We start from the raw sequence: 25,852 nt of genomic DNA, 5'->3' as shown, positions 1-25,852 counted from the left end.
CTTAATACCTGGTTCAGTAACACTAATGTCAAACTGTTCTTCCTGTCTAATACATTTATTTCTTCATTTAATCTAAGTAATGTTAGATTACTCTTCCTATAATACTGCTTTTTTAAGTTATATCCTACTTCTAGAAACCTAAATTAGTTCTTTAATGCAAGATTACACTCCGTTCTCCTCTGTCAGTCATTCACAGGCTTCCTGTTTCTACCTTATATATTCTTCAACTCTTGTTATTTCTGTAATAAGAATTCTTCATCTCAGTTATAAACCCCCATATTGTGTTTAGTATATTTTTGCTAAGAGAAACAAAATTTCTCTTACCTTCTGGACAAAACAGTCTGAAAGAGTAGGAAGAGCAGTTTTTGACTTGGTTACACTGGGGCTTAGCTTCTCTATCTTACTTCCTAGTTTTGTGACTGTAGACAGATTACTTGGACTCTATGAAATGATGGTATTATTTCCTTATGGAGTTGTTACAAGGATAAGTGAAATATATACACACATATATAGTAATAATTTAGACAGAATTTAGGAGGGTTTTTTTGTTTTGTTTTGTTTTTTGTCTTTTTAGGGCCACACCCATGGTATATGGAGGTTCCCAGGCTAGGGGTCGAATTGGAGCTATAGCTGCTGGCCTACACCATAGCCACAGCAATTTGGGATCCAAGCCACATCTGTGACCTACACCATAGTTCACTACAATGCCAGATCCATAACCCACTGAGCGAGGCCAGGGATCAAACCTGTGTCCTCATGGATGCTAGTCAGATTCGTTTCCACTGAGCCATGATGGGAACTCCAGAATTTAGGAGATATTTAACAAATAAATATTAGTTCTCTTTTCTTTTCCCTCTTTCAACTAACTCAGTCCTACCCAGATGAAGTTCCTTTTTTTTTTTTTATGAACTTTTTTTGGCTTATACTACAATATTTTTCTTTTACCCTTTATTCAGTCCTGTGATACAAGTGATCTCAACTGATTAATTTTTGTTGATAATATACTATTTTTCATTTTGTTCCCTAGTTGTTTTATATAGCTGAGTCATTCTGTTGGGAGAGTCAGTTTTATATATGTAAAGGGTGGATGAAGAAACCAAAGAATTTTCATTCTCCTTTTATCACTAGCTATCCCTCAAAGGGGTAGCTTTCCCCTTTGAGCTTATATCTCCTCATCTTTAAAAGGAGAACATTAAACTACACATTTTATTAAGGTTCCTACCAATTGTGAAATTCTAAATATTCTTGGAGGGCCTGTTTTTTTGCTAGATTCTGATGAGATGTACAAAAAAAAAATTGAAAGACCAAATGTGTCTTTTCTTTTTAGGGCTGCACCACAGCATATGGAGGTTCCCAGGCTAGGGGTTGAATTGGAGCTGTAGCGGCTGACCTAAACCACAGCCATAGCAACACCAGATCCAAGCCACGTCTGCAACCTACACCACAGCTCATGGCAACGCTGGATCCTTAACCCACTGAGCAAGGCCAGGGCCCAAACCTGCGTCCTCACGGATGCTAGTCAGATTTGTTCCTACTGAGCCATGATGGGAACTCCCCAAACGTGCCTTTAAGCAGATTGTGCGTACAAAGGATTAAGTTCTCAGTACAAATGACTAAAATGTAATGGAGTATACAGTAGAAGCCATATAAGTATTATAAACAGAGTGCCATAGAATATAGTTCATTTCCTCTTTCCTGGTAGAGTTTAAGCATTTCTAAGGTAAGATTTGTGTCTCCTACTGCTTCTTTTATTTTCCTCTAGAGATTTAAGCCTAGTGTTGGACTTATGTTAGCTGGACTTAATAATTTTCCCAGTAAACCTTTTCGTGAAAGTCAACAAAAAAGGACATTTAGTTTTAGTTTCCATTATTTATTCTTTGAATTTTTTTCTTTTCTTCTTTATTTTTATTTTTTGCTCTCCACAGAATGGTCCTAGTGCTAGATCATGTCATAAAATGTGCATTGACATTCAGCGAAGGCAAATCTACACATTGGGGCGTTATTTGGATTCCTCTGTGAGGAACAGCAAATCTCTGAAAAGTGATTTCTATCGTTATGACATTGACACAAACACATGGATGTTACTCAGTGAGGATACTGCTGCTGACGGAGGACCGAAATTGGTGTTTGATCATCAGGTTTGGTGCACAAATAACTATCTGGTGGAAGTGCTCAGTGACTCTTGCTCTTAGAGTTTATTTCACCTGTTATGCTAAGTTGTCTATTAGTGATTGCTACTACAAATACCTGTGACATAATAAAAAGAACTATTGTTTCAGTAGGTATAAAGTTTTTCTTTAAAAATGTTTTCTCTTGTTTGGTGTAGGATGAAAATACTAAGACCTCAGAACATAATTGTTAATTTGTAATCTTTATAGAGAATAGATGGAGCAATATTAGGAAAAAATTTAGTGTTATGATATTCATAAATCATAACAATAACCATGTGCCCCTTTAAAACTTTTTATTTTACATTCCTAGAAGATTTAAAATTATTTTGTAATGAGTTCAGGAATTTGAAATTTAGAGTTTTTCTTCCAATGCAAGTGAAATGTATTAACTTTTGTATATGATCACAAACTCAGAATAAAACATAGGAATTTGGCGTATCCTAGATGAAGTCTAAATTCAGCACCAGCAGAAATCATACAATGATGTAGATGGGAAGACTGCATATGGCAATCTCGTAAACCATTGAAGTATTAATATGCATGTAGCTCTCCTCCTCCTCATCCCTGTTATCTTTATTATCGGTCTTTAAGTACTTATTTTGTATCAGTTTAGTGTAGGTCAGTACCTCAAACAAAACAGTAACCACTTTGAGTTTTGCTTGGCTCCATTCACGTCCAGAGTTTTTTGGAGTATGAGAAAGGAAAAGACTTAAAAAAAAAAAATCCGTTACACTGTATTGATGAATAAAGCATTATGTAGTACTTGAGAAATAGGAAGTGCTGCTAGAATTATGATCAAATATAGCTTATGCCTAGTATCTAAGCATTGAAACCCAAGTCTTTATTGTTTCTTTACCAATTTTTGTTAATTGTTTCCTGTAAAACTTTCCTCCTGCTGTATTTATATTAACAGGTAGTTTTTATAGGAGAATGATATGGAAAGAAGCAGTGGGTTATATCCCTATCAAGCAAGTGGTAGATGGAAAATCAAAAACATTAGTCTTCATAGTACTCCCCAGATTGAATTTGGAACTTCTGCTGGCTGTCCATAACTGAGCTCTGCAAAGCTTTACGCTGCCCCGCTGATATCCTCAGTGTTATTCATGTGGCAAATGGGAACTCCAGAAAAAGTTAGGATGGTTCTGATATTTTAAAAACAGAACACCAGTAGATAACATTGTTAGGAAAACAGTTTATTTTCTTGCTTCTAAAAAGTAACATACAAATTCCTTTTACAGAAGAGGCTTATGTTTTTATAGGTTAAAAAAAAGAATAACTTAAGGTTAGCTTGAGTGTAATACATATATTATCCTTATGTGGGACCTTTGTTTCTCTCGATTTTGATAAAATAGAATGTTCTTTGGAGCCTAGGTTCTGTTAAATAATGCTTGATTTTCAACTCATTAGTTGTTAGAACACTAAGGGGTGAAGAAACTAGGATTTTGGTGCTAATTCAGCCAACACCTATTTCTCTGACCTTGAACAATTAACATAATCTGTATAAGCCTATTTTTTTATGCAAATAAAGCTATAAGTTGGAACCTAATCCAAAAGTTACTTGCAGTTGTTTATGACACTTAAAGATTTGATACTTAAGTTCAAATTTGAGAAGAACATGAGAAAGCTAGAAGCATGAAGCATAGTATTTTGAATTTTAATATATTTAAAAAATTAAAACTCAAAGACTTCTGGATTTTCTAAGAACATAGTGGCAGCTTAGTCTTGAAGCTTTCCATTTTGTTGCTTTGTGTGATTTTTCAGGAACAAGAACCAAACAAAAAGATTTAAAAAAAACACAAGTCACATATTCAGCAAAACCAGGAACCAAAGAAAACCTACAATTCCCAATTCCTTGTAAATTTAGCCAAAAACAACTAGAATACCCAGAAGCTGTATTATTAAGGCTCATAACAGTGTAATAGGGGAGAACTGACAATGCAGAGGAAGCTTAGCCAGAGGTACATCATAGTGGATGTATCATGAGCAGGGCAGAAATTGAACCTAGGGCAGCCACTGGAGGAGTCGGTTAAATAACAGTGGAAAATGTGCAGCAAGGCTCACAGGTGGTAGATGTCAGAAAGCACCGTCTTCCAAAAGCAAAGAAACACCATGACAAGTGGGGACAGAGGCTCCTTTTGCAGGTCAGTTGAAGGAACTGTGGGAACTCAAGGCTCAAGATAAAAGCCACCTAAACCAGAAAAGGTCCATATTTAGAGAAGACATGGCTTCCTGGAAGCACTTATTTTGAAGAAGCCGTTCAGTTCAGTAGCAATAGAGCAGGGAGTCGTTGAGCAAGAATGTCACACTTCCATAAGGAACCTTGTGTTATCTGGTCCAGGAATTTCAACTTATTTAAATATCAACAACTAAAAAGCAGTAAACACCAAATCTTTAAAGAAGTACTCTAAAGAAGAGCAATAAAAGGAAAAAGAATAGCAGGAACTTTCTTCCATGCATCAGCAGATGAATATTATATCCCAATATTCTATCATGAATTAAATTGACTTAATGAAGCTTGAAACTCTGAAGAAAACTACAGGGCATAAATTTAAGAATGCAGGTGAGATGGCCAAATAATAGAAGCAGGTGAAACTGGATCTGATAAATGTCAGGAAAGAAATTGAAGAAAAATATAGTAATACTTTGAAAAATAAAGACTATAAGAAGCATAAAGAAGAACAGGTTAGAGTCATATACATAGAAATAAGAAAATCAGATAAAGAAAATAAATATAAGGGCTAGCCAGAAAATTATGGATAGAGAAGGCAGGCAAAGGGGAGCCAACATATGCATCATTGGAGACATTAAAGAAGAAAACCAAAACAATGGAACAGAACAAATATTTATAAATAAAATTCAGAAAGACTTTTCTAAAGAAAGAAGTCTAGTCTACATATCAATAGAGCATGTTATATTCCGGGGAAATCGACCTAGGCATTCAACTCAAAGGTATGTGTTTGTAACACTGAATTTCAAAGATAAAGGCCATTTTGGGGGCAACTAGACAGAATAATTCAAAAATAAAATGAGATACCAGCTTTGTCTATAGCTGCATTCAGTGCCAAGAGACAATAGAGTAACATCTAGAAAGTATTCAAAGAACAGGCAGTGTGAGCCAAGGGTTTTATATCTAGTCAAACTGTCCTTCAAATATAAACACATTTTTGAGGAAATGTCTGGAAAATGAAATACGAGCTAGTCAAGAAATGGCAGGAGAGACTTGTCACAGGTGGATGTAGATCATTGGCGGGTTGAACATACACTTTTACTGTCCTCCTGCTCCACATCCTGTAAAATGACAATGCATTAGTAATAGTGTAGAAAAACAAAAAGGAATGCCCTTAGGGAACTCAGAATATTTGAGGGAATTCCTGTAAAAGCAGGTAGGATCAGCTCCAACAAGAAGAAACCACAACCTATAAGATAGCAGCAGCTTGAGTCTCAAAAGTATATAGCTGCAGCAAACATTAGGCGATCAGTTGGAGATGAAACAGCAGGGTGTTTTCCAGTTTGACTGAGTAGCACTGAACTGTGGTAATTGTCCAGAGGTCAAGTGTTTAGTGTGGACGTTGGAGCTAGAAGGATAGAGCAATAGGAGCTGCTGCAGAACCCTTCACAGCATCATGTCTCATCTCTCCCCACCTAATCCCTTGAGGCAGACTACTGTATATGCAACAGGCAGATGGATAGGGATTCTTAGATACAACGAAGACTAAAACAGTAACCTCCAAATCCAAATATTTGAAGATAATACCATGAGATAGGAGGTACTGAACTCAACAAATTAAGAATTAACAAAGAGGAGTTCCCGTCGTTGCACAGTGGTTAACGAATCCGACTAGGAACCATGAGGTTTCGGGTTCAGTCCCTGCCCTTGCTCGGTGGGTTAACGATCTGGCGTTGCCGTGAGCTGTGGTGTAGGTTGCAGACATGGCTCGGATCCAGCGTTGCTGTGTCTCTGGTGTAGGCTGGCAGCTACAGCTCCAATTAGACCCCTAGCCTGGGAACCTCCATATGCCACGGGAGCGGCCCAAGAAATAGCAACAACAACAACAACAAAGACAAAAGACAAAAAAAAAAAAAAAAGGTAAATTTTAAATTATAGTTTTAGAGGAATTCAGGAGGCTGTTGCACCCATGAAAAGGAAATATATAGAAAAATTATAAATTAAAGGTTTGATAGTGAAATGAAAATCTCAGTAAGTAGAAGAAACTGTGGACATCTAAATGGTTACTAAATTAGTGAACTGAAATTATAAGAGGAAAGTTAAGGAGCAGAGAAAGGGACTTAAACTTCCAATATCTACCTACTAAGAGTTCTAGAAAGAGAATGGAGGCAAAAAAAAAAAAAAGGACAACAGCAAAACCACTCAAGTTAAAAATGAAGAAAACTCTCAGAGCTGAAGATAGTTTTCAGACTGAAAGAAATAACAGGTTCAGATCAGGATGAATGAAAAAAGAATATCCCTATCTAGATACTTCTTTAATGAAATTTCAGAACCAAGGAAGAAGAAAATCCTAAAAGCAATGGAGAGAAAACTGGTTACCTTTGTAGGTAAGCAAGGATCAGATTAAGATTTTTGGAGGTTGGCAAGGTTGTGGGTTGGACAACGCTGCTTAGAATGCTTTATAAGCAAAATTGTCAAATATTGTGAGAAGGAAATTATTTTGAACTCAGCCTAACTCTAGCTAATCTTGTGTTCATGTGATACAGTAAAATAAAGACAACTTCAGGTTAAGAATTGGTTGAGAGTAGGGATGGGGAATAAATGGATATCCATTATTTATTTGATTTTAGAAATTAAATATGTAACCTGATAGGGAGGACTTAAAAGATTTCTTGAAGTCTTTGAGGGAAAAGATGTTATGCTTTTCATGATATAATCATTTAAGATTAAAGAGTAGGGTCTCTTTTTTTTTTTTTGAGTGTCAGGGACATGAAACCTTTGACATCTGTTTTTCAACCATGTTCTCCAAGATATCACCCTTAAGGAATTGTAGATTTTCATCTTAATTTATGGAAGTCTGCCAGAAACCTGGGAAGTGACAAGTGAGTGGATCTTTTTAGTGGTAGATTAGGAGATGCTAGAATCCTTTCTTTTTCATAATTACATATTAATTTTAAAATAAGTTTTATAATTATTTAGTTTGTTATGAAAAACAATACAAAGTAAATAGAAGTAGTTTCATGGGAGGAGAGAATTGAACATATATAATGGCTAGCATTTACACTTTGGCAACCAAAAAAAAATGTTTTATATACACAACCTAGTCTTTAAACATAATGCTAGTACTTAACATTTAATTACCAGTTTGAACTTACATATTCTTGGAAAGAGAATTTGATTCATATTAGGGCAATTGACTGCTTTCTCATAGATATTTTTGTGAAAATAATCTCCTTGAGTTGAAAGAATGGAAGAATCAAGTTTGGCTTTTAACATGATATACCTCAAAGAAAATTAAATTTACAGTATCATGTTAAAAGGAGACAAGATTTGCAGTTCCCTTGTGGTACAGCAGGTTAAGTATCTGGCGTTGTCACTGCAGCGATCCGGGTCCCTGCTGTAGCACAGGTTCCATCCCTGAGTCAGGAACTTCTGCATCCTGTGGGCACAGCAAAAAAAAAAAAAAAAAAAAAAAGGAAGCAAGATTCATCATACCATAGGAGTCAGTCTGGAGACTGATTGCTGCAAATGTCTTTTTGTGGGTTTGTTTTACTATTTGGTCACAACGTAACTTGAAGAATTTTATAAAATGAATGCAGAGAGATGAATTTAGCTATGTCATTCTTAATCACATAGCTGCTCTCTTATTAAATGGTAGTATGATAAATAGGATGCTTGCCTAGAATGGAAAGAAGGGAGTTTTTAGAAGAACAGTATAATAGAGTATGATCAGTATTTACTCTTAGGTATAAATCAGAACCTAAAGTATTAATTGGTTGATTTGGTTAAAAATTATGCAGCTTCAAGAAAGCATAAAGCTCCTTAACCCAACATATTTTATTCTCACTGGAAAAAATGGAAACCTGAAACGTATTTAAAAGTCCATCCTGAATCTCTGCCAGGTATTTTAATAAGTGCAGTATTTTAATAAGTGCACGTGATAATCAGGCATGGTATTTAGTGTCATTAAGAGGTGTTCAGTTTTTTGAGAATCTAAAACTGCACACACTGCTTTCATTTTAACACAAATGATAGGACCATTTAAAACTATTCAATCTGTTGCCTTGTTCTATAGATGTGTATGGACTCAGAAAAACATATGATCTACACCTTTGGTGGTAGAATTTTGACATGTAATGGCAGCGTAGACGACAGCAGAGCCAGTGAACCACAGTTCAGTGGGTTGTTTGCTTTCAACTGTCAGTGTCAAACCTGGAAACTTCTTCGAGAGGACTCCTGTAATGCTGGGCCTGAGGACATCCAGTCTCGGATAGGACACTGCATGCTGTTCCACTCAGTAAGAATATTCTGTACATTGCTCTTTTGTCATGCATCTCTCAGTAGGAACAGAAGTGGTGAAGTCTGATTCTTCAGTAAGAGAGCAAACATTCTCATTAGAATAAATGATTGGTGTTGGCAATGATAGCCAAAAACAAACAACCTTTAACAGTGAACTGTTTGCTAATTATAAGGTTCTTCCTATCAACCTAGTAATTCCTATGTAGTTATCATCTGAGTACTAATCTAGGCACTTTTATGACTAACTTCACTCTAAGTTCACTGCTTATATGGATACTGTACCTGTTTCTCTTTCTTGCGTGCTTGCTTGCTTTCTCTCTCTTTTTTTTTTTTTTTTTGCCTTTTTAGGGCCGTACTCATGGCATATGAAGTTCCCAGGCTACGGGTCTAATTGGAGCTGTAGTCACTGGCCTGCACCATAGCCACAGCAGTGCCAGATCTGAGCCATGTCTGTGACCTGCACCACAGCTCATGACAACGCCGAATCCTTAACGCACTGAGCAAGGCCAGGGATTGAACCTGCATCCTCATGGATACTAGTCAGATTCGTTTCGTTCAGCCACAACGGAAACTCCCTATTTCTCTTTCTTAAACCTTTCTATTTACTGTTTTCTCGTAGTATCTCAAAGATCAACTTTCTTATTTTCTGTCCTTATTTTCCCCTCTGCTGCTCTCCATTAAGTGCAAAGAATTAAGAATTGACTTTATAGAATTAGAATTAAAATTTATTAGCAAAACCTAACACATGTTTCTTTAATCTTTTCAAATGTTATGTGAGAACGTGGGCTTTGTACTGTGAACATAACTTTAAAAATATATTGTGGAATATTTTTAACATATACCAAAGTAGAAAGGAGAATATAATAATTTCCTGTGTGCTTATTTATCTGTTTCAATAGTTATTATTCTGCTTTTCATTTTTCATGTATCAACGCACATATCATTTCTTTAATGTTTCTTTGGTTTTTAAGTTTATTCTTAAATTGTATTGTGTTTGGGTATTTTGAAGCAAATTCCAGACATTTATCATTACACCTGTAAGTATCAAAGTGTATCACTTAGCAGTAAGGACTTTTTTATAACATGCCGTATCATCGTAACAGCCAGATTAAAAGCAATTTATTTATGTCATTTAATTCTACATTCATTTTTTTCCTTTGAAGCACAGAAGAATACCTTTTCATGGTTGGTTTATCCAAGTCAGGGTCCAAAAAAGGTCTATGTATTATATTTGGTTGTTGTAGCTCTTAAATTTCTTTTAATCCATAGTAATACTTTCCCTTACTATTTTTTTTTCTTTATACCACTTATTTGTTAAAGAAACTAAATCATGCATGCTCTAGAATTTCCTATATTGTCAGTTTGACTGATTTTATACTCATGGTGTCATTTAACATAATGCTCTATCTTCCATATTTCCTGTGAGCTGGTATTTAGATCCAGAATCTTGATTTTTAGATTCACTCTCCTTTTGGGGGGGGGGGCCAAAAGGAAAGGGGCAAGAGTATGTCACAGATGGTCTGATTACCAAATAAAAAATGGTATTTAATGTGTAGTTGTTGTGCTTCTGGTGACGTTAAAAATGGGGAGTTCCCCTCGTAGTGCAGCAGGAACAAATCCGACTAGGAACCATGAGGTTGTGGGTTCGATCCCTGGCCTCACTCAGTGGGTTAAGGATCCAGCATTGCCATGAGCTGTGGTGTGCGTTGTGGACGCTGCTCAGATCTGGCGTTGCTGGGGCTGTAGTGTAGACTGGCAGCAACAGCTCTGATTAGACCTCTAGCCTGGGAACCTCCATATGCCATGGGTGGGGCCCTAAAAAGACAAAAAAGAAAAAAAATTGTTTGGGTGGATTTAGATGTTATCAGTCTGCTTGATCAATTATTAAGTTCCCCATCAACTTTTCACCTAAAGACTTTTGCAGCCACTAATAGTCATAGCCTAAATTTTAATAGAGTTTGTAAAATGATTACTTTTCTAATTACATCATTTCTTAATTTATTATCTGTGATTCTACTATAAAAACTTATCCTCAGAATTCCTGCTATGGCACAGTGGGTTAAGAATCCGACTGCAACTGCTCGGGTCACTGTAGAGGCGCAGGTTTGACCCCTTGGCCTGGCTCAGTGGGTTAAAGGATCCAGCATTGCCACAGCTGCAGCTTGAATTCAATCCCTGGTTTCGGAATTTCCATATGCTGGGAGTGCAGCCATAAAAACAAAACCAAACAACTTATCCTCATTAGCTAGCTAGCTACCTTAATATGTAAGCCACACAGGATAGGTAATATAAATGTTTGATTCTTTTCCTCTGTCACTTTTTCATATTAATGAGCTGAGGCTCCAAAGTTTACCAGTGAATTTTTGAATCTGTGGCTGATGCGAGTATCCATCTCTCCGTATACCTTCACATATATACACACATACATATATGTATATATGTCTTTTTTAGTAAGAGAAAAATCATGCATTCATACTGATATGTCCAAGTCAAATGAAAGATTTTAGATTTTTTTTTTTTTTTTTGGTCTCTTTCAGCAGCGGGCCACACCTGCAGGCTAAGGGTCTAGTTGGAGCTGTAGCTGCCTGCCTGTGCCACAGCCACAGCCATGCGGGGTCTGAGGGGTCTGAGCCGTGTCTGTGACCTACACCACAGCTCACAGCAACACCAAATCCTTAACCCACTGAGCAAGGCCAGGGATCAAACCCACATCCTCATGTTTACTAGTTGGGTTTGTTCACCACTGAGCCATGACGTGAACTCCAAGATTTTAGAATTTTTAAACGTAATATCTTTGATATTGTTTTTGTTTTATTTTAAAGGTTAAGATCCTGCTTCCTAATACTGATATAATATTATTTGCTTTGTCTTTCTATAATAATTTATAGAATAGTGAAACTAACAATAAAATTACTGAATGCTGTTTAAGATTTCTCTCTGATTATTTTTCTGTTTAGGATATAGTGCACAAGGGATGGGTAGTCAAAAAAACAAGAATTAAAATCACTAGAAATACTATTTCTCTGTGTGATCATATCTTTGTATACAGATAGATTTGTTTGTTTCACTATTTTTTTTCAAATTTCAGAGACTATTTTTTCTTTTAGGTTAATTCTGTGTCCTAATTAAATAAAGACATATACATAGTTCTAAAGGTGAGACCATAAATCAGTATACTTTTGGAGAGAGCTAGTTTTTATCCCTGTCTTCCTGCTCTGTCCCTTCCTTTATTGCTAACTGTCTTTTTTATTATTTTTTTTGTTATTTCCCCAATACAATTTTTTTTCTAATGTACAGCATGGTGACCCAGTTACACATACATGTACACATTCTATTTTCTCACACATTTTCATGCTCCATCATAAGTTACTAGACATAGTTCCCAGTGCTACACAGCAGGATCTCATTGCTAATCCATTCCAAAGGCAATAGTCTGCATCTATTAACCGTGTGGCTCACAGCTAACTGTCTTTTTAAAGAAAGAAAGAAACACAAGACACATTCAGATTTTCTCCTTTCTTAAACAAAGGCCACACCCTATACACATTATTCTGTACTTTGCTTTTTTTAACTTTAATAAGATATCCTAGAGATAACCTCTTAGCAGGGTATAGGGAGCTTGCTCATTCTGCCTTGTACCACTGTAGTATTCCATTGCATGGAATATCTCATAAAATCAATTTGTAGACATTTAAATCTTAAAAGGGTCGTTCTGAATTCCTTGTGGAAATGACTACTTTTTTTCTTCTTTGCCTTTTTTTTCTTATTTTTCAGAAAAATCGTTGCTTATATGTATTTGGTGGCCAGAGATCGAAGACCTATTTGAATGATTTCTTTAGTTATGATGTGGACTCTGATCATGTAGACATAATATCAGATGGTACCAAGAAAGACTCTGGAATGGGTAAAGGCGTTTAGTGATTCTTTCATGTCTTAATTACTTTAGGTAGAAGACTACAGCCCATTTTGTTTTCTTTCTAACCATTCTTCATCCTTTTCCTATTTGTTTAGTTGAAGTAATTCTGAGTAAGAGGAAGAAAACTACTAGCTAAATTATTTAATTCTGTCTGTTTAAAAATACTATATGAATTATTATTACGATTTCCTTTGAGCAGGAAGACAATATGTGAATTTCTAAAGGAATTATTTATGTGCGTGCTTGTGTGGGGTGGTTGCAAGAATTAATAAGAGAGCTCCTTTCCACTTGCTGCCAGATGGGATACTCCCTGATTCATGAATTGCTGAATAAAGCTAATTAAATCTTCAAACTAAAAAAAAAAGAATTAATAACTTAAAAACTATTATCCTGTATTTGCTAATTCTTTGCACATTCCATTTTCACTATAGTTACTTATATATTAGGTACATATAGTAGAGTATGTCTTCGTTCTGAGCGAAGACTTCACCTAATTCATTCATAAGATCTTATAACTTTACAAGCTAGCATCCAAGAGGTTATTCTCCTGGTGACAGGGTAACTAGTTTGCCTGAAATAATACCAGCTTATACATACTGCCCTGGCATAATTATTAATAGTGCCCATTCACTCCCAAAAGTGTCTTGTTTTTGATAATTACGTAGTTACCCTGCATAGTAGTCACTTGCCTGTGATTAGTAGATACAGAAGAATGGTATTTGTTTAAGGCCAAGTGGTTTTAAATGCCTAATTGGAGCAATAAATTATATTGTATATGTAATTTTAAGTAGTTGTTTTTATTTAGGAGGAATTTTATTTTTATTTTTTTTTATTTTTTTTAAGAATTTTATGTATTTATTTATTTATTGTCTTTTTGCCATTTCTTGTGCTGCTCCCACGGCATATGGAGGTTCCCAGGCTAGGGGTCGAATCAGAGCTGTAGCCACCGGCCTACACCAGAGCCACAGCAATGTGGGATCGAGCCGCGTCTATGACCCACACCAGAGCTCACAGCAACGCCGGATCCTTAACCCACTGAGCAAGGCCAGAGATCGAACCCGCAACCTCATGGTTCCTAGTCAGATTCGCTAACCACGGAGCCACGACGGGAACTCCGGAATTTTCTTTTTAAACAAAAGATAGTACCATAGTAAAAAAGCACAGGTAAAGTAGTTTGACCCTCAGGATCCTTCTCCCGTACTTCCTACTAGGCAGAGGCTTGAACTTTATTTTCTGGGGGAAATAAAAGCTCTGTGGATGCAGAAGTAACATGGTAGAAAACAGAATTAAGTCCATATACTGAAGAGTAGAACTTCTAACCATTGCCCTGCTTCCATGATGCTAGGCATATGTCTCCTAGCAAAAGGTTAGAATCACGCTCTCTGGAGGAAACGTATAGCCCCAGAGAAGAGATTTCCAGATACTGTTGTTGCGTATACCACTCTTCCCACCCCAGTAAAATGTCGAATCCTGCTGGCTAGTCCCCATACAACAACTACTTTCATGACCCAGTTCCCCTACAGTGTTGCCTACTGTACACATACTGTTTTCAGTTAAGTTCTATTTCTTCACTCTTAATGAACTGTCAATTAAGTATCTTCTGCATTAAGACCTTTGCTGTGAGAGATGCAAAAACAAAACAAACCCAAAAACAGAAATCTGAAATAATGCACTGAACTCAAGTAAATGAAAATAATGATGACCAATATCACTTTTCTTAGAGAAAAGGATACTGCATCCATAAAACAATAATAGGATGCAATGAAAGATCAGAAACTAAGAAAGACCTTTTGGAAAGTAAATTTTGTTAGATAAAAAGTAGAAGAGTTTATAAGACATCTCCCAAAAAATAGACAAGACAGAGATGGAATTTGGAAAAAATGAGGATCTTAGAAACTCAATCAGGAGGTCCAATGTTGAATTAGTGAATTTCTGCAACTCTGGAGAATAAGGAAAATGGAGAAAACCAGATTATAAAACAAAGAATTAACAGAAAATTTACCCAAACTGGAAAGTACTGTTTTCCAGATTATAAATGTCCCCCTTTGGAGGTCAGTACATTGAATTTAGGAAAAAAAAAAAAAAAGGAGTTCCTGTTGTGGCTTAGTGGGTTAAGAACTCAACATAGTGTCTGTGAGGATGCAGGTTTGATCCCTGGCCTCACTCAGTGGGTTTAGGATCTGGTATTACCACAGGCTGTGGCATAGGTTGCAGATGTGGCTCCGGTCCAGTGTTGCTGCTGCTGCGGTATAGGCTGACAGCTGCAGCTCTGATTCTACCCCTAGCCCAGGAACTTGCATATGCCATAGGTACAGCGGTAAAAAGAAGAAAAAAAGAAAAGAAAAGAACAACTTTCTCAATCTGAAGCCACATCATTATTCATTGTGGAATGTTACGTATCAGACATGAAAAGAATATTTTAAAAGCTACCGGTGTAAAGTAAGGTCACATTCAAAGGAACATATCTTAGAATGATATTGAATTCTCAGCAACATTAAATGGAAGCTATAAGGGGAAACAAGGTCTCAAAAATTCTGAGGGAAAATTATCATCAATCTGGAACTCTATACATAGCCAAAACAAAGAGGAAACAAGAAGGAAGAAATAGTGTTTTCAAATATACCAGGTTAATCAGTGGCATGTGTGTGTCTGCAAATAATTGAAAACCAAGTGAAGAATAGTTCAAACAAAATAGGGAATCTTTTCTCACAGAGGACAAGAAATCCAGATGTAGTTAATCTCGGACCGATAGTGTTAGTGACTTGGGAAATGTCCTGAAGGCCCTCAGGTTCTTGTGAATCTTTGTTTTACTAATTTTGACTGGCTGTAGCCTAATGATAGCAAGTTGGCTAACACCTCAAACATTGTGCCTTCTTTCTACATAGGAGAAAAGGAAGGAGCAAGATGTGCCCAGAAAGCTCCCTACCTACATTTCATTGGCTAGAATGATGAAACCTGGCTTCAAGAGAGTCTGGGAAAGCAAGCATTTAGCTGCTGTAGCTTTTATATAGTTTACAGGGGAAGGGGTTTGGAAATGGCTGTTCGATCATGCAATCAACAGTGCTGCCCAAGATTAAAGAATGATAGATCTTTTATGCACTTTTTTTAGGAAGTTAGTACACCATAGACACTAATAAGAGGGGAGTAAAAATAGTTAAAAAGAAAACCTGAGAGCTGAGAAAAGGAGGATCTAACACAGGAAAGCAATGAAAACTACCTCAAGATGATACCTGCATAACAAACCTGTGAAACCTGTGAGCATCCAGTGCAGATTGGAGCAGGAGGACACAGGAAAGTACACCTCTCTTTTGCACCAGAAGTGAGGTTTCCAGATAAAAGTAGACTCAATAGATATGTTGGAACATTTGGAGTAAAAAGGTGTTAATTGGTAAATATCTAATGTAAAAGATTAAGGACAGGAACATAATTGGAAAAAAAATTTTTTTAGAAGGAGTCATCATCACGGCACATTTCTTGGCTCTACAGTGAACAGTATGTCCCTAATCATAATAATTTCAAGAACTACAATCAATTTAACCAAAAATTGGGATAAAATTTAGTGGGAGAATAGTGTCATTGTAGTAAAATTTTTCATTTACTGTAACAGGAAGCTAATAGATGTCTAAAACAGCAGTTTAAGGATTTCCCATCGTGGCGCAGTGGAAACAAATCTGATTAGGAACCGTAAGGTTGCGGGTTCGATCCCTGGCCTTGCTCAGTGGGTTAATGATCTGGTGTTGCCGTGAACTGTGGTGTAGGTCACAGGCGCAGCTTGGATCTGGTGTTGCTGTGGTGTAGGCCAGCAGCTGTAGCTCCAATTTGACCCCTAGCCTGGGAACCTCCATATGCCATAGGTGCGGCCCTAAAAAGACAAAAAAATAAAAAATAAAATAGCAACAACAACAACAAAAAAAAGGAGTTCCGTCGTGGCGCAGTGGTTAACGAATCCGACTAGGAACCATGAGGTTGCGAGTTCAGTCCCTGCCCTTGCTCAGTGGGTTAATGATCTGGCGCCGTGAGCTGTGGTGTAGGTTGCAGACGCGGCTCGGATCCCGCGTTGCTGTGGCTCTGGCGTAGGCCAGTGGCTATGGCTCCGATTCGACCCCTAGCCTGGGAACCTCCATATGCCGCAGGAGCGGCCCAAGAAATAGCAACAACAACAACAAAAAAATAAAAAATAAAATAAAATAAAATAGCAGTTTAAGCATATTATATAAAAGTGTGGAAAGAAACATTGTAAGAAATAACTAATAACATTACTTGTGCTATTTAAAACTGTCTTATTTGTTTACACATTTATTTTCTACTACCATAGGTTAATGTGGACATATATGATTTAATCTTGGCCTGTAGCTTTTAAGATTTAGTCTTAATTTTCCATCAAAATAACTAGGAAGAGAGAGGTAATAATCCCCTACAATCCTGGCTTTACCTGAAAAAGGTAGGGAAGATAGTAATTGATTTGACAAGTATGTGTTGAAAATTCCTACTTGTTGGCTCAGTGCTCTGCTTAGGGGTATAGTGGGACTAGATGGTCATGGTCTCAGGGGTTTATAATCTTGCTAGTAGGTAATATTCTGATGGATTATAGTAACTTTTCTTTATTTAGACCCTACTAAATCCCAGTCACTAAGCATGGAGCTTTATAAATAGTTCTAAGTGGTGGTATTATTCTCATTTGCCAGATGAGGAGAATTGAACTTAGTGCAGTAGTATCTCAGTAATATGTAGCTAGATAATGATAGAGCTGGGATTTAGAAGTATGAAGGAGGTTATTTATTTATTTTTGACCATGATAAACTATTTCCCAAGATTAAAAGGAAAAAAAATGGTAAAGATTTAGCAAAAAATTCAATGGAATAATAAGTAGACTTTAATGACTATCATTTGAAGATTTTTTGAAATGAGTTATTGGGAGTTCTTGTGGCTCAGCAGTAATGAATCCAACTAGTATTCATGAGGACATAGGTTCGATCCCTGACCTTGCTCAGTGGGTTAAGGATCTGGTGTTGCTGTGGTGAGAGGCAGGTTGCAGATGTGGCTCAGATCTGGAGTTGCGATGGGTGTAGGCTGGCAACTACAGCTCTGATTTGACCCCTAGACTGGGAACTTCCATATCCTGTGGGTGTGACCCTAAAAAGACCCCCCCCAAAAAAAAAGGTAATTATTACTTAGTAATTTATAAAATTGGCAAGCATAGTGTTTTATTTTCAGCTATGGCTAGCTTTAGACCCAACAAAATATGATAATTGTTCTTTTTATTCAATTTTGTTTGGATTATAAAAGTAATAATTTGCTCATTGTAGAGAATTTGAAAAATATAAAGAAATGCAAAAAAGAAAATATATCAAAACATCCAGACATAATCTGTTGACATTTTAATGTACTTCCTTCTAGTCTTTTTAAACTTACTTATTTTATAAAATTTAGCACAGTTTTATATTCTGCTATTTTAAAACATATTAAATCATGGCAGTTCTTTTCATCATTGTGATTTTAGTACCATGAGTAGAGGTACTAGTAGAAAAGACAAGTGAACTTATTCCTTAGTAACTGCTTTAACCAACTTTTGTAAAATTAGAATCACCAGTTTTGCCAGGTTCTTTAATTTTTAATTGATTTATGGTGAATTATCCCATGATGCAAACAAGTTCATTTGTTAATTTAATAATATTTGTTGATTGCCTATTAATGTCTAAATTTGACCTTCACCTTTCTCCCAACGTATTTCAGTGCCTTCTATAAGCCAAGCATGTTTAGGTCCATGGACCTAGGAGATAAGATCCCTTCTCTCCAAGGACTCGTTGTGATATACTTTCCTTAGACCTGCATTTGCCTTCTAGTACTATGAAGAAAAAAAGTTGGATGCTATAATAATGAGTAACATGGGAGGTCCCATTTGTATAGAGTAGGTTGGGAAACTGTCTCTGAGGAGGGAATCTTTAAGACAAAAAGTAGAATATTAGGAAGAACCATGTTAAGAACTGAGAGAAGTGCATATATAAAGATTTCAAAGCAGGAAAGAATTTAATGTGTTCCAGAAATGGGACTGGTGCAGACTGAGGATGAAGAAGGTTGGTGTGAAATGAGGTTAGAAAAACAGCTAAGAATCTGATTATCCAGTGCCTTGTACAAATGAAAGAAATTTGGATTTTTCCCCCTAAATTAAATAAGATGTTATTAAAAGGCTTAATGCTAGGGTTTTTTTTCTTTTTTCTCTCTCTTTTTTTTTTAATTGAAGTGTAGTTGATTTACAATGTTGTGTTAGTTTCTGGTGTACAACAAAGTGACACAGTTTTGTGTGTATGCATACATGTATTTTTTTCAGCTCCTTTTCCATTATAGGTTATTAGAAGATAATGAATATAGTTCCCTGTGCTATACAGTGGGTCCTTGTTGTCTATCTGTTATATATAGTGGTGTATATCTGCCACTATAATCCCAAACTCTTATCCCTCTGCTTCTCCTTTTCCCCCTTTGGTAACCATAAGTTTGTTTTCTATGTTTGTGAGTCTGTTTTTGTTTTGTAAATAAGTTCATTGGTATCATTTTTTTTTTAAGATTCCACATATAAGTGGTATCAAATGGTATTTGTCTTTCTCTCTCTGACTGACCTCACTTAGTATGATAATTTCTAGATCTGTGTTGCTGCAAATGAATGCCAGGGTTTTGATCTGATTAAAGTTTTGAAAATATCATTCTTTTATCTAAATGTTCATTTTCTAAGTGGTGGATTTTGACAGTAGGCCTATAAGTTGGATTGTCCAAAGGGTATATATTACAACAGCTGCTTTAACTGAGGGTTTTTATGACAGTTGAGCATCAGGTTAGAACTACTTGGAAAAATTTTCTACCTAAAACTATTGCCATTATTGCTTGGAATTGTGGAGCTGCAGTGGCTCTGTTGGCATATTAGAGTGAAACTGAAATTCCTTTTCATTTTTCTTATTTTTTTTCCATCTCTCTTCCTCTCTCATTCCTTTTGGTCACTTCCTTCTATTCCTCCTCTGTACTCCCCTCCCTTCCCTCTCCTTTCTCTCTCTCCCATCCCATTTTTTCCTTTCTGTTCTTTCTTATATAGTCCCCTCCTTAAGTCCCCTTTTTTCTCTCTCTCTTTAGCTGTCTGTCTTTCTTGTGCAGCTTCCACCCCTACCCCAGGGTTTTCTGATACATGGCCAGGATTGAGAACCACTGTTCTAGCTCTCCAGAGCCTCTCCATCCTTAGTCAGATAACCTTAGGCAAGTTACTTCATGTCTAAGCCTTATTTTGCACATCTGTAAGTGACCCAAATTATATTCTAAGTAAAATAGTATTTCATTCATGGCTGCTCTCATACTAGAGATGGATTGACTCTCTGGCTGCTGTTATTTTAGGTACCTCAGTTTTCACAAGAATATGTCAATTCTACCTTCAGGTTCACTGATGTATCCAGTAATCAAGTCATGTTAGTTTTACCTCTGTGTTCTCTCTATTCCAATTGCTTCTTCGCTAAGTCTGGGCTGCCAACACCTCTTCTTTCATGTATGCCATCCCTCCTCTAACCTGTTCTCCACACTTCGAGCAGAATACAGCTCTTCTGTGTTACCAATTAAGTGCAGAACCATACACTTTAACATTTATTCAACAGATATTTTTTGGTCACTTACTAGGTTCCAGATAATAACCTAAGCACTAAGGGTACAACTGTGGATAAGAGCTCTGTCTTCATGGAGCTCATAGTTGCACATAGGGAGGAAAAAGAAGTAGACTGGCAACATTACCTTCTGGTTAGAATTACTGAGACAAGAAAATATCTTTTAAAAATATAAACCTGTTGATTTTTCTTCCTTGCTAAACTCTTTTTGTTTCTCTTTGCCTTCATGATTAAGTCTCAACTCAGTCTGACTCACAGCTTCCTTTATAATATGCCTCAGCTTATCCACCCTTACCTTGCCACCAGTTCGTTGTTTCATGACCACTGGATATTAATTCATTATTGGTAGTATTTTTTTTCATGCCTTTGGCCCATACTCTTCCTATTACCTGAAGCACTTTTCCCTCCTACCTCTAAAATACAGCTAACTTGGAGTTCCCATCGTGGCGCAGTGGTTAATGAATCCGACTAGAAACCATGAGGTTGCGGGTTCGGTCCCTGCCCTTGCTCAGTGGGTTGACGATCCGGCGTTGCTGTGAGCTGTGGTGTAGGTTGCAGACGGCTCGGATCCCGCGTTGCTGTGGCTCTGGCGTAGGCCGGTGGCTACAGCTCCAATTGGACCCCTAGCCTGGGAATCTCCATATGCCGAAGGAGTGGCCCAAGAAATAGCAAAAAGACCAATAAATAAATAAATAAATAAATAAATAAATAAATTATAGCTAACTTATGCTTAATTTTCACATCATAGCTTATAGATCATTACCTCCTGAAATTCTTTACTCCTCACATCCAGGTTAGGAATTAGAGTGTATTGTTCTAACCTTAATTGTTAACACAGTTCTAGATATTCATTGGCAGTATAATCTTGACACTCCTTTTCAAAACCTAAAAAAGCTCAGGTGAAATACATAGATTTTATGCAGGATTTCTTAAAGAGCATTCAATCTTTTAAGTACTCTAGAGCTCCTAAAAGTTTTTTCACTGGATTAAGTTAGGCCAGTCATAAAACTTAGTGTCAGAACTATGGTATGTGTAATTGTCCTCCCAGTTCATATACCTGATTACTTTTTACCTGATTTTTAAAAGTCCATTTGCATTTTAGTTTTATCTTACTGAATTATAACTTTTGTAAGCCATGAAAAGTCCTTTTTCTTCTTTTTTTTTTTTGTCTTTTTACCTTTTCTAGGGCCGCTCACGGAGCATATGGAGGTTTCCAGGTTAGGGGTCTAATCAGAGCCATAGCCACTGGCCTATGCCACAGCAATGCCAGATCCGAGCTGCGTCTGCAACCTACACCACAGCTCACTGCAACGCCGGATCCTTAACCCACTGAGCAAGGCCAGGCATCAAACCTGCAACCTCATGGTTCCTAGTCAGATTTGTTAACCACTGCACCACTCCACGACGGGAACTCCGAAAAGTTCTTTTAAAGACAAGACAGAGTACTATTTAAATTACTGTATTATTAAGTATTCTTTAAAAACACCAGTTTTATTACATGGATGCTCTGTGACTTATTTAAACATTCTATTTATTAACTATTCTTCTAAAGCTGTTTTATTACAGTTAATTATTGTAATCTGAGATGGACTTAACACATAATTACTGTGTTTATCTGTGATTCAGTAATGTGGGTTATTTGATTAAAACTGCTTTTATGTGAGTTTCAAATTGGATTGTTTGAAATCAGAGTTTTGTGTGAACTATTGAGATCACTAACTAGAGGTGGTATATCTAATTGTAAAATTGGTACTTGTTATAATTTTTATTGGGTTAGATACTATAAAATCTTAAATGGTTGCTCTTTATAATTACTTAAATGAATGATCTCAGATTTAACATTTTAAGATCTAAAGAAACATAAACTCATCTTTTAACTAGAGTATAGCAGTTTTATGTTTCCCTCAGAAGGAAATTATATTTTAAATCATTGGATTGGCAGCTGCTTAGAAAGAAGGGATTTATTAGTATTGTGTCTAACACGTACATAATTACATCAAAATTCAGCACATCTAAAATTTGGGTTTATTTCTGAATAACGTTTGGCAGTAAGTCTATGAACACAAGGGTTTTAGCAGACTTCCCATATGTAAGCTCTATTTAACACTAATTGAAAATTATGTTTGAAGGTCTGTCACACCACCAGAACTTTATGATTTGCCATAGGAAAATCAGTCTATTATAATGGGATTACTTTGTCACATATGTATTATTCAAGGTAACAAACATATATTGTCTTCATCATTTGGCAGATACTAAGTTGGGCGTTGATGGTGTAGAGCTCTTACAGTCTAATCCCAGTTCTATAATAATTAATATGTTTACTTGTTTTGTTCCTTAAATTCTGTAGACTGTATTCTCCTACATCTGCCACTATTTATTCCATTCTGTCCTAATCATAGTGGCAGATTGGTATAACCGAAAGAATAGCGAATTCAGAATCAGAAGATTTGGTCTCTCTTCATCTGGGGCTGCCACTCATTCTTCTGCAGCTTTGGCAGAGTAATATAACTTATCTAGAACTGATTATTCATCTGAAAATGAGGGGAATAGACCAGTTGATATTAAGGCCACGTCTTTCTCCAAATTTTTGACAGTTAATTTTCATTTCTTTCTGCTGTTATCAGGCTATAAAAATAACAAACAAGGGCTAGGTTAGTTATGTCTGCAAGATTTATGTGTAAACATATTTTCATGAAAACTTTTCATTTCCACCCTGGGAATGTGTTTATTATGATTATTGACATTGTCAGTTTGTTTGTTTTTAAAATCTGTGTGTGTTGTATGTATGATAAGTTCCTAGGTTTTTGACCCTTTTAGACTCTTATCAATTAACTAAATAAAGCCAAGTCAGCAGTATAGAGAACATCCTGAAGCTAATGATTTTCTATCATTAATGTAGATTAGTTACTGGGCTAGGAAATGGTAGTGCTTATTTTTAATATTTAGCATCTTTTATCTTTGGTGTGCCATTATTCTGATAAAATGGATTATGTACTTTTTTTTCTTCTCAATATTACTGGTAATAATAACTTTCCATAGCTTCCCTCTTTCACTCTCCCAGGGATGTTTTTGCTAGTTACAAGCTTATAAAAATAGTACATTTTTTAATATAAAATTTAGGTCATTTGGTAGTAAATGTGAATTAAAGTTCACTTGTTAAACATTCAAGAACACTAAAGACAATTTTGAAAATGATAGGTAATGTAATTCTACCAGATATTTATAAAGCTACAGTTTTGTACAGATTAATGAAGTGAAATAGAACAAATAGTATAAAATATCCCCAAATACATTAGAGGATTATTATTATATGGTAAAGTAGCTTTTCCCATTAGAGAAGGAAAATAGATTATGCAATAAATGACACTGAGATATCACTTCAGACCTGGAAATAAGCAAAAAGTAAAATCTAGGGCTCTAATTGATGTCTGCATCACGAAAATGCTACGTAGACTCAAGTTTTATACTTAAGAAAGAAAAGTTTCAGTCTAATTATTTTAAATAATTTAGGATTAGGAGACCGTTCCAAACATTACACAAAGCCCAGAAGTTGTAAGGAAAGAGATTTCGTTTGTTTTTTTGCAAATTAAACAATTATATATGGAAAAATACTTAAATATCAAATAAATGACAAACTAGCAACTAAAACAAAGGGTAATAAGCAAAAAACTTACAAGTCAGTTTAAAAAAGGGAAATAACGCTTTAGTAGAACAGTGGCAAATGACATAAATAGATAGCTCAACTAAGAAAATATTTAAAAAGCTGGTAAATTTATTTCTATATAGGTGCTCATCTTGTCATAATTTTTAAAATGTAAATTTAAAAATCACTCATTGAATGTTGAAATCTAGTAAAATATAAAATACATAATACTCTTCAACCAGGCATTGTTTTCTAGGAATTTATCCTACTCACATACTTGTACGGTTGCATAAGAATAAGTTGTATGGAGATATTTATTGTGGTGGTGTTTGCAAGAGTTAAGAAATCTGGAAATAACTTTAATTATGCACCATCAGGTAACCAGTTAAATTAGAGTTAATCTACACAGTGAAATGAATTATTTGTAGCTAAATACAACTGAGTTCAATCAGTACTGTATCGTTGAGTGTCAAAAGCTAGTTGGAATTTTACAAAAAGCAAACAATGAGTGGTAGAGACCCAGGTTCAGGTAAAATAAATAGAAATTCTAAAATAATCCTAGAATTTATATGAAACCACAAAAGACACAGAATTGTCAGAACAATCCTGAGAAAAAAAGAACAAAACTGGAGGTATAATCCATCGATATTTGAGACTATACTACAGAGATGCCACAATCAAAACAACATGGTATTGGCACAAAACAGACACACAGATCAGTGGAACAGAATAGGGAGCCGAGAAAGAAACCCAAGTATCTACAGTCAATTAACTACAGCAAAGGAGGCAAGAATATACAATGGAGAAAAGACAGTTTCTTCAGCAAGTAGTGCTGGGAAAGCTAAACAGCTGCATGTGAAACAATGAGATTAGAACATTCCATCACATCATATACAAAAATAAAGTAATTTAAAGACCTAAATATAAAACATGACATCATAAAACTCCTAGAAGAAAACATAGGCAGAAGTGTCTTTGATATAAATTATAGCAATATTTTCTTAGATCAGTCTCCCAAGGCAAAAGAAATAAAGACAAATAAACAAATAGACTAATCAAACTTAAAAGCTTTTGCACAGCAAAGGAAAAGACGACCTTTGGAACAGGAGAAAATGTTTGCAAATGACGCAACCCACAAGAGGTTAATATCCAAAGTATATAAACAGCCCATACAGCTCAATAACAACAAAAAACCAAACAACCCAATCAAAAAATGGGCAGAAGACCTAAATAGACATTTCTCCAAAGAAGACATTCAGACAGCCAGTAGGTACATGAAAACATGCTCAACATCACTAATAATTCATTATTAGAAAAACACAAATCAAAACTACAATGAGGTTTAAAAAAAAAAAAATGGAAGGAGTTCCTTGATGGCTCTAGCGTTGTACTGCTGTGGTGTGGGTTTGACCCCTGACCCGGGAACTTCTGCATGCTGCAGGCACGCCCCCCCCCCCCCAAAAAAAAGAATTCTAAACCATAGTTATTGCTAGAGCTGCTGAGCAGTAGGCTCTCATTCAACATTTTGGCACAGCCAAAAAAAAAAAAAAAAAAGATGGCAGATACTGTCAGTTGCTACCCTATAATCACTAGCCCTTTCTTGTTAACCAAACCATGATTTTGTTTAATAGCAAGTTCGCCCAGCCCCAGGGCTTGAGTTGTGATTAGTCTGAAGCAGTCATTGTTATCCTTCGCCAGGTTATTTCACTTTCCCTACCTCCTGAGTGCTGCAGTTCTGGCCAGTGAAATATAAGGAGAGTCTCCCAGAGGACGTTTGAGGAAAATACCTTCCCCAAGAAAACAGATGCTGAAAGAGTCCTTTCCCTCCCTGATGTGAATGCTCTATAAGAGGATGTGATGTTTAGAGCTGGTAATGGCAACTTTCAGAAATGAGAGGAAAGCCAAGGGAATTGAAAGGTTGTTAACCTAGCTCATTATTTGGTTGAATGGCTGCAACCATCCTGGAACTATCCACTGGCAAAAATTTGTTATATGAGCTAATTAATCTACCAGTTACTC

General features: G+C 36.1%; 1 protein-coding gene across 4 annotated transcripts in view; it reads left to right on the top strand.

Moving 5' to 3' along the window:
- MKLN1 (muskelin 1) overlaps positions 1-25,852 on the top strand; it is a 165,711-nt gene that overhangs the window by 103,786 nt on the left and 36,073 nt on the right. For all 4 annotated transcript variants that reach the window (XM_047763694.1, XM_047763693.1, XM_047763695.1 and 1 more), the window contains 3 exons: positions 1,926-2,138; positions 8,414-8,635; positions 12,412-12,541. In XM_047763694.1, coding sequence (XP_047619650.1) covers positions 1,926-2,138; positions 8,414-8,635; positions 12,412-12,541 — 565 coding nt within the window. The remainder of the gene's footprint in view (positions 1-1,925; positions 2,139-8,413; positions 8,636-12,411; positions 12,542-25,852) is intronic.

The sequence above is a fragment of the Phacochoerus africanus genome, chromosome 16 (assembly GCF_016906955.1).
Source record: "Phacochoerus africanus isolate WHEZ1 chromosome 16, ROS_Pafr_v1, whole genome shotgun sequence".
Taxonomy (NCBI): domain Eukaryota; kingdom Metazoa; phylum Chordata; class Mammalia; order Artiodactyla; family Suidae; genus Phacochoerus; species Phacochoerus africanus.
Note: the sequence above shows the minus strand (reverse complement) of the source record. Positions and strands in the feature narration are given on the sequence as shown.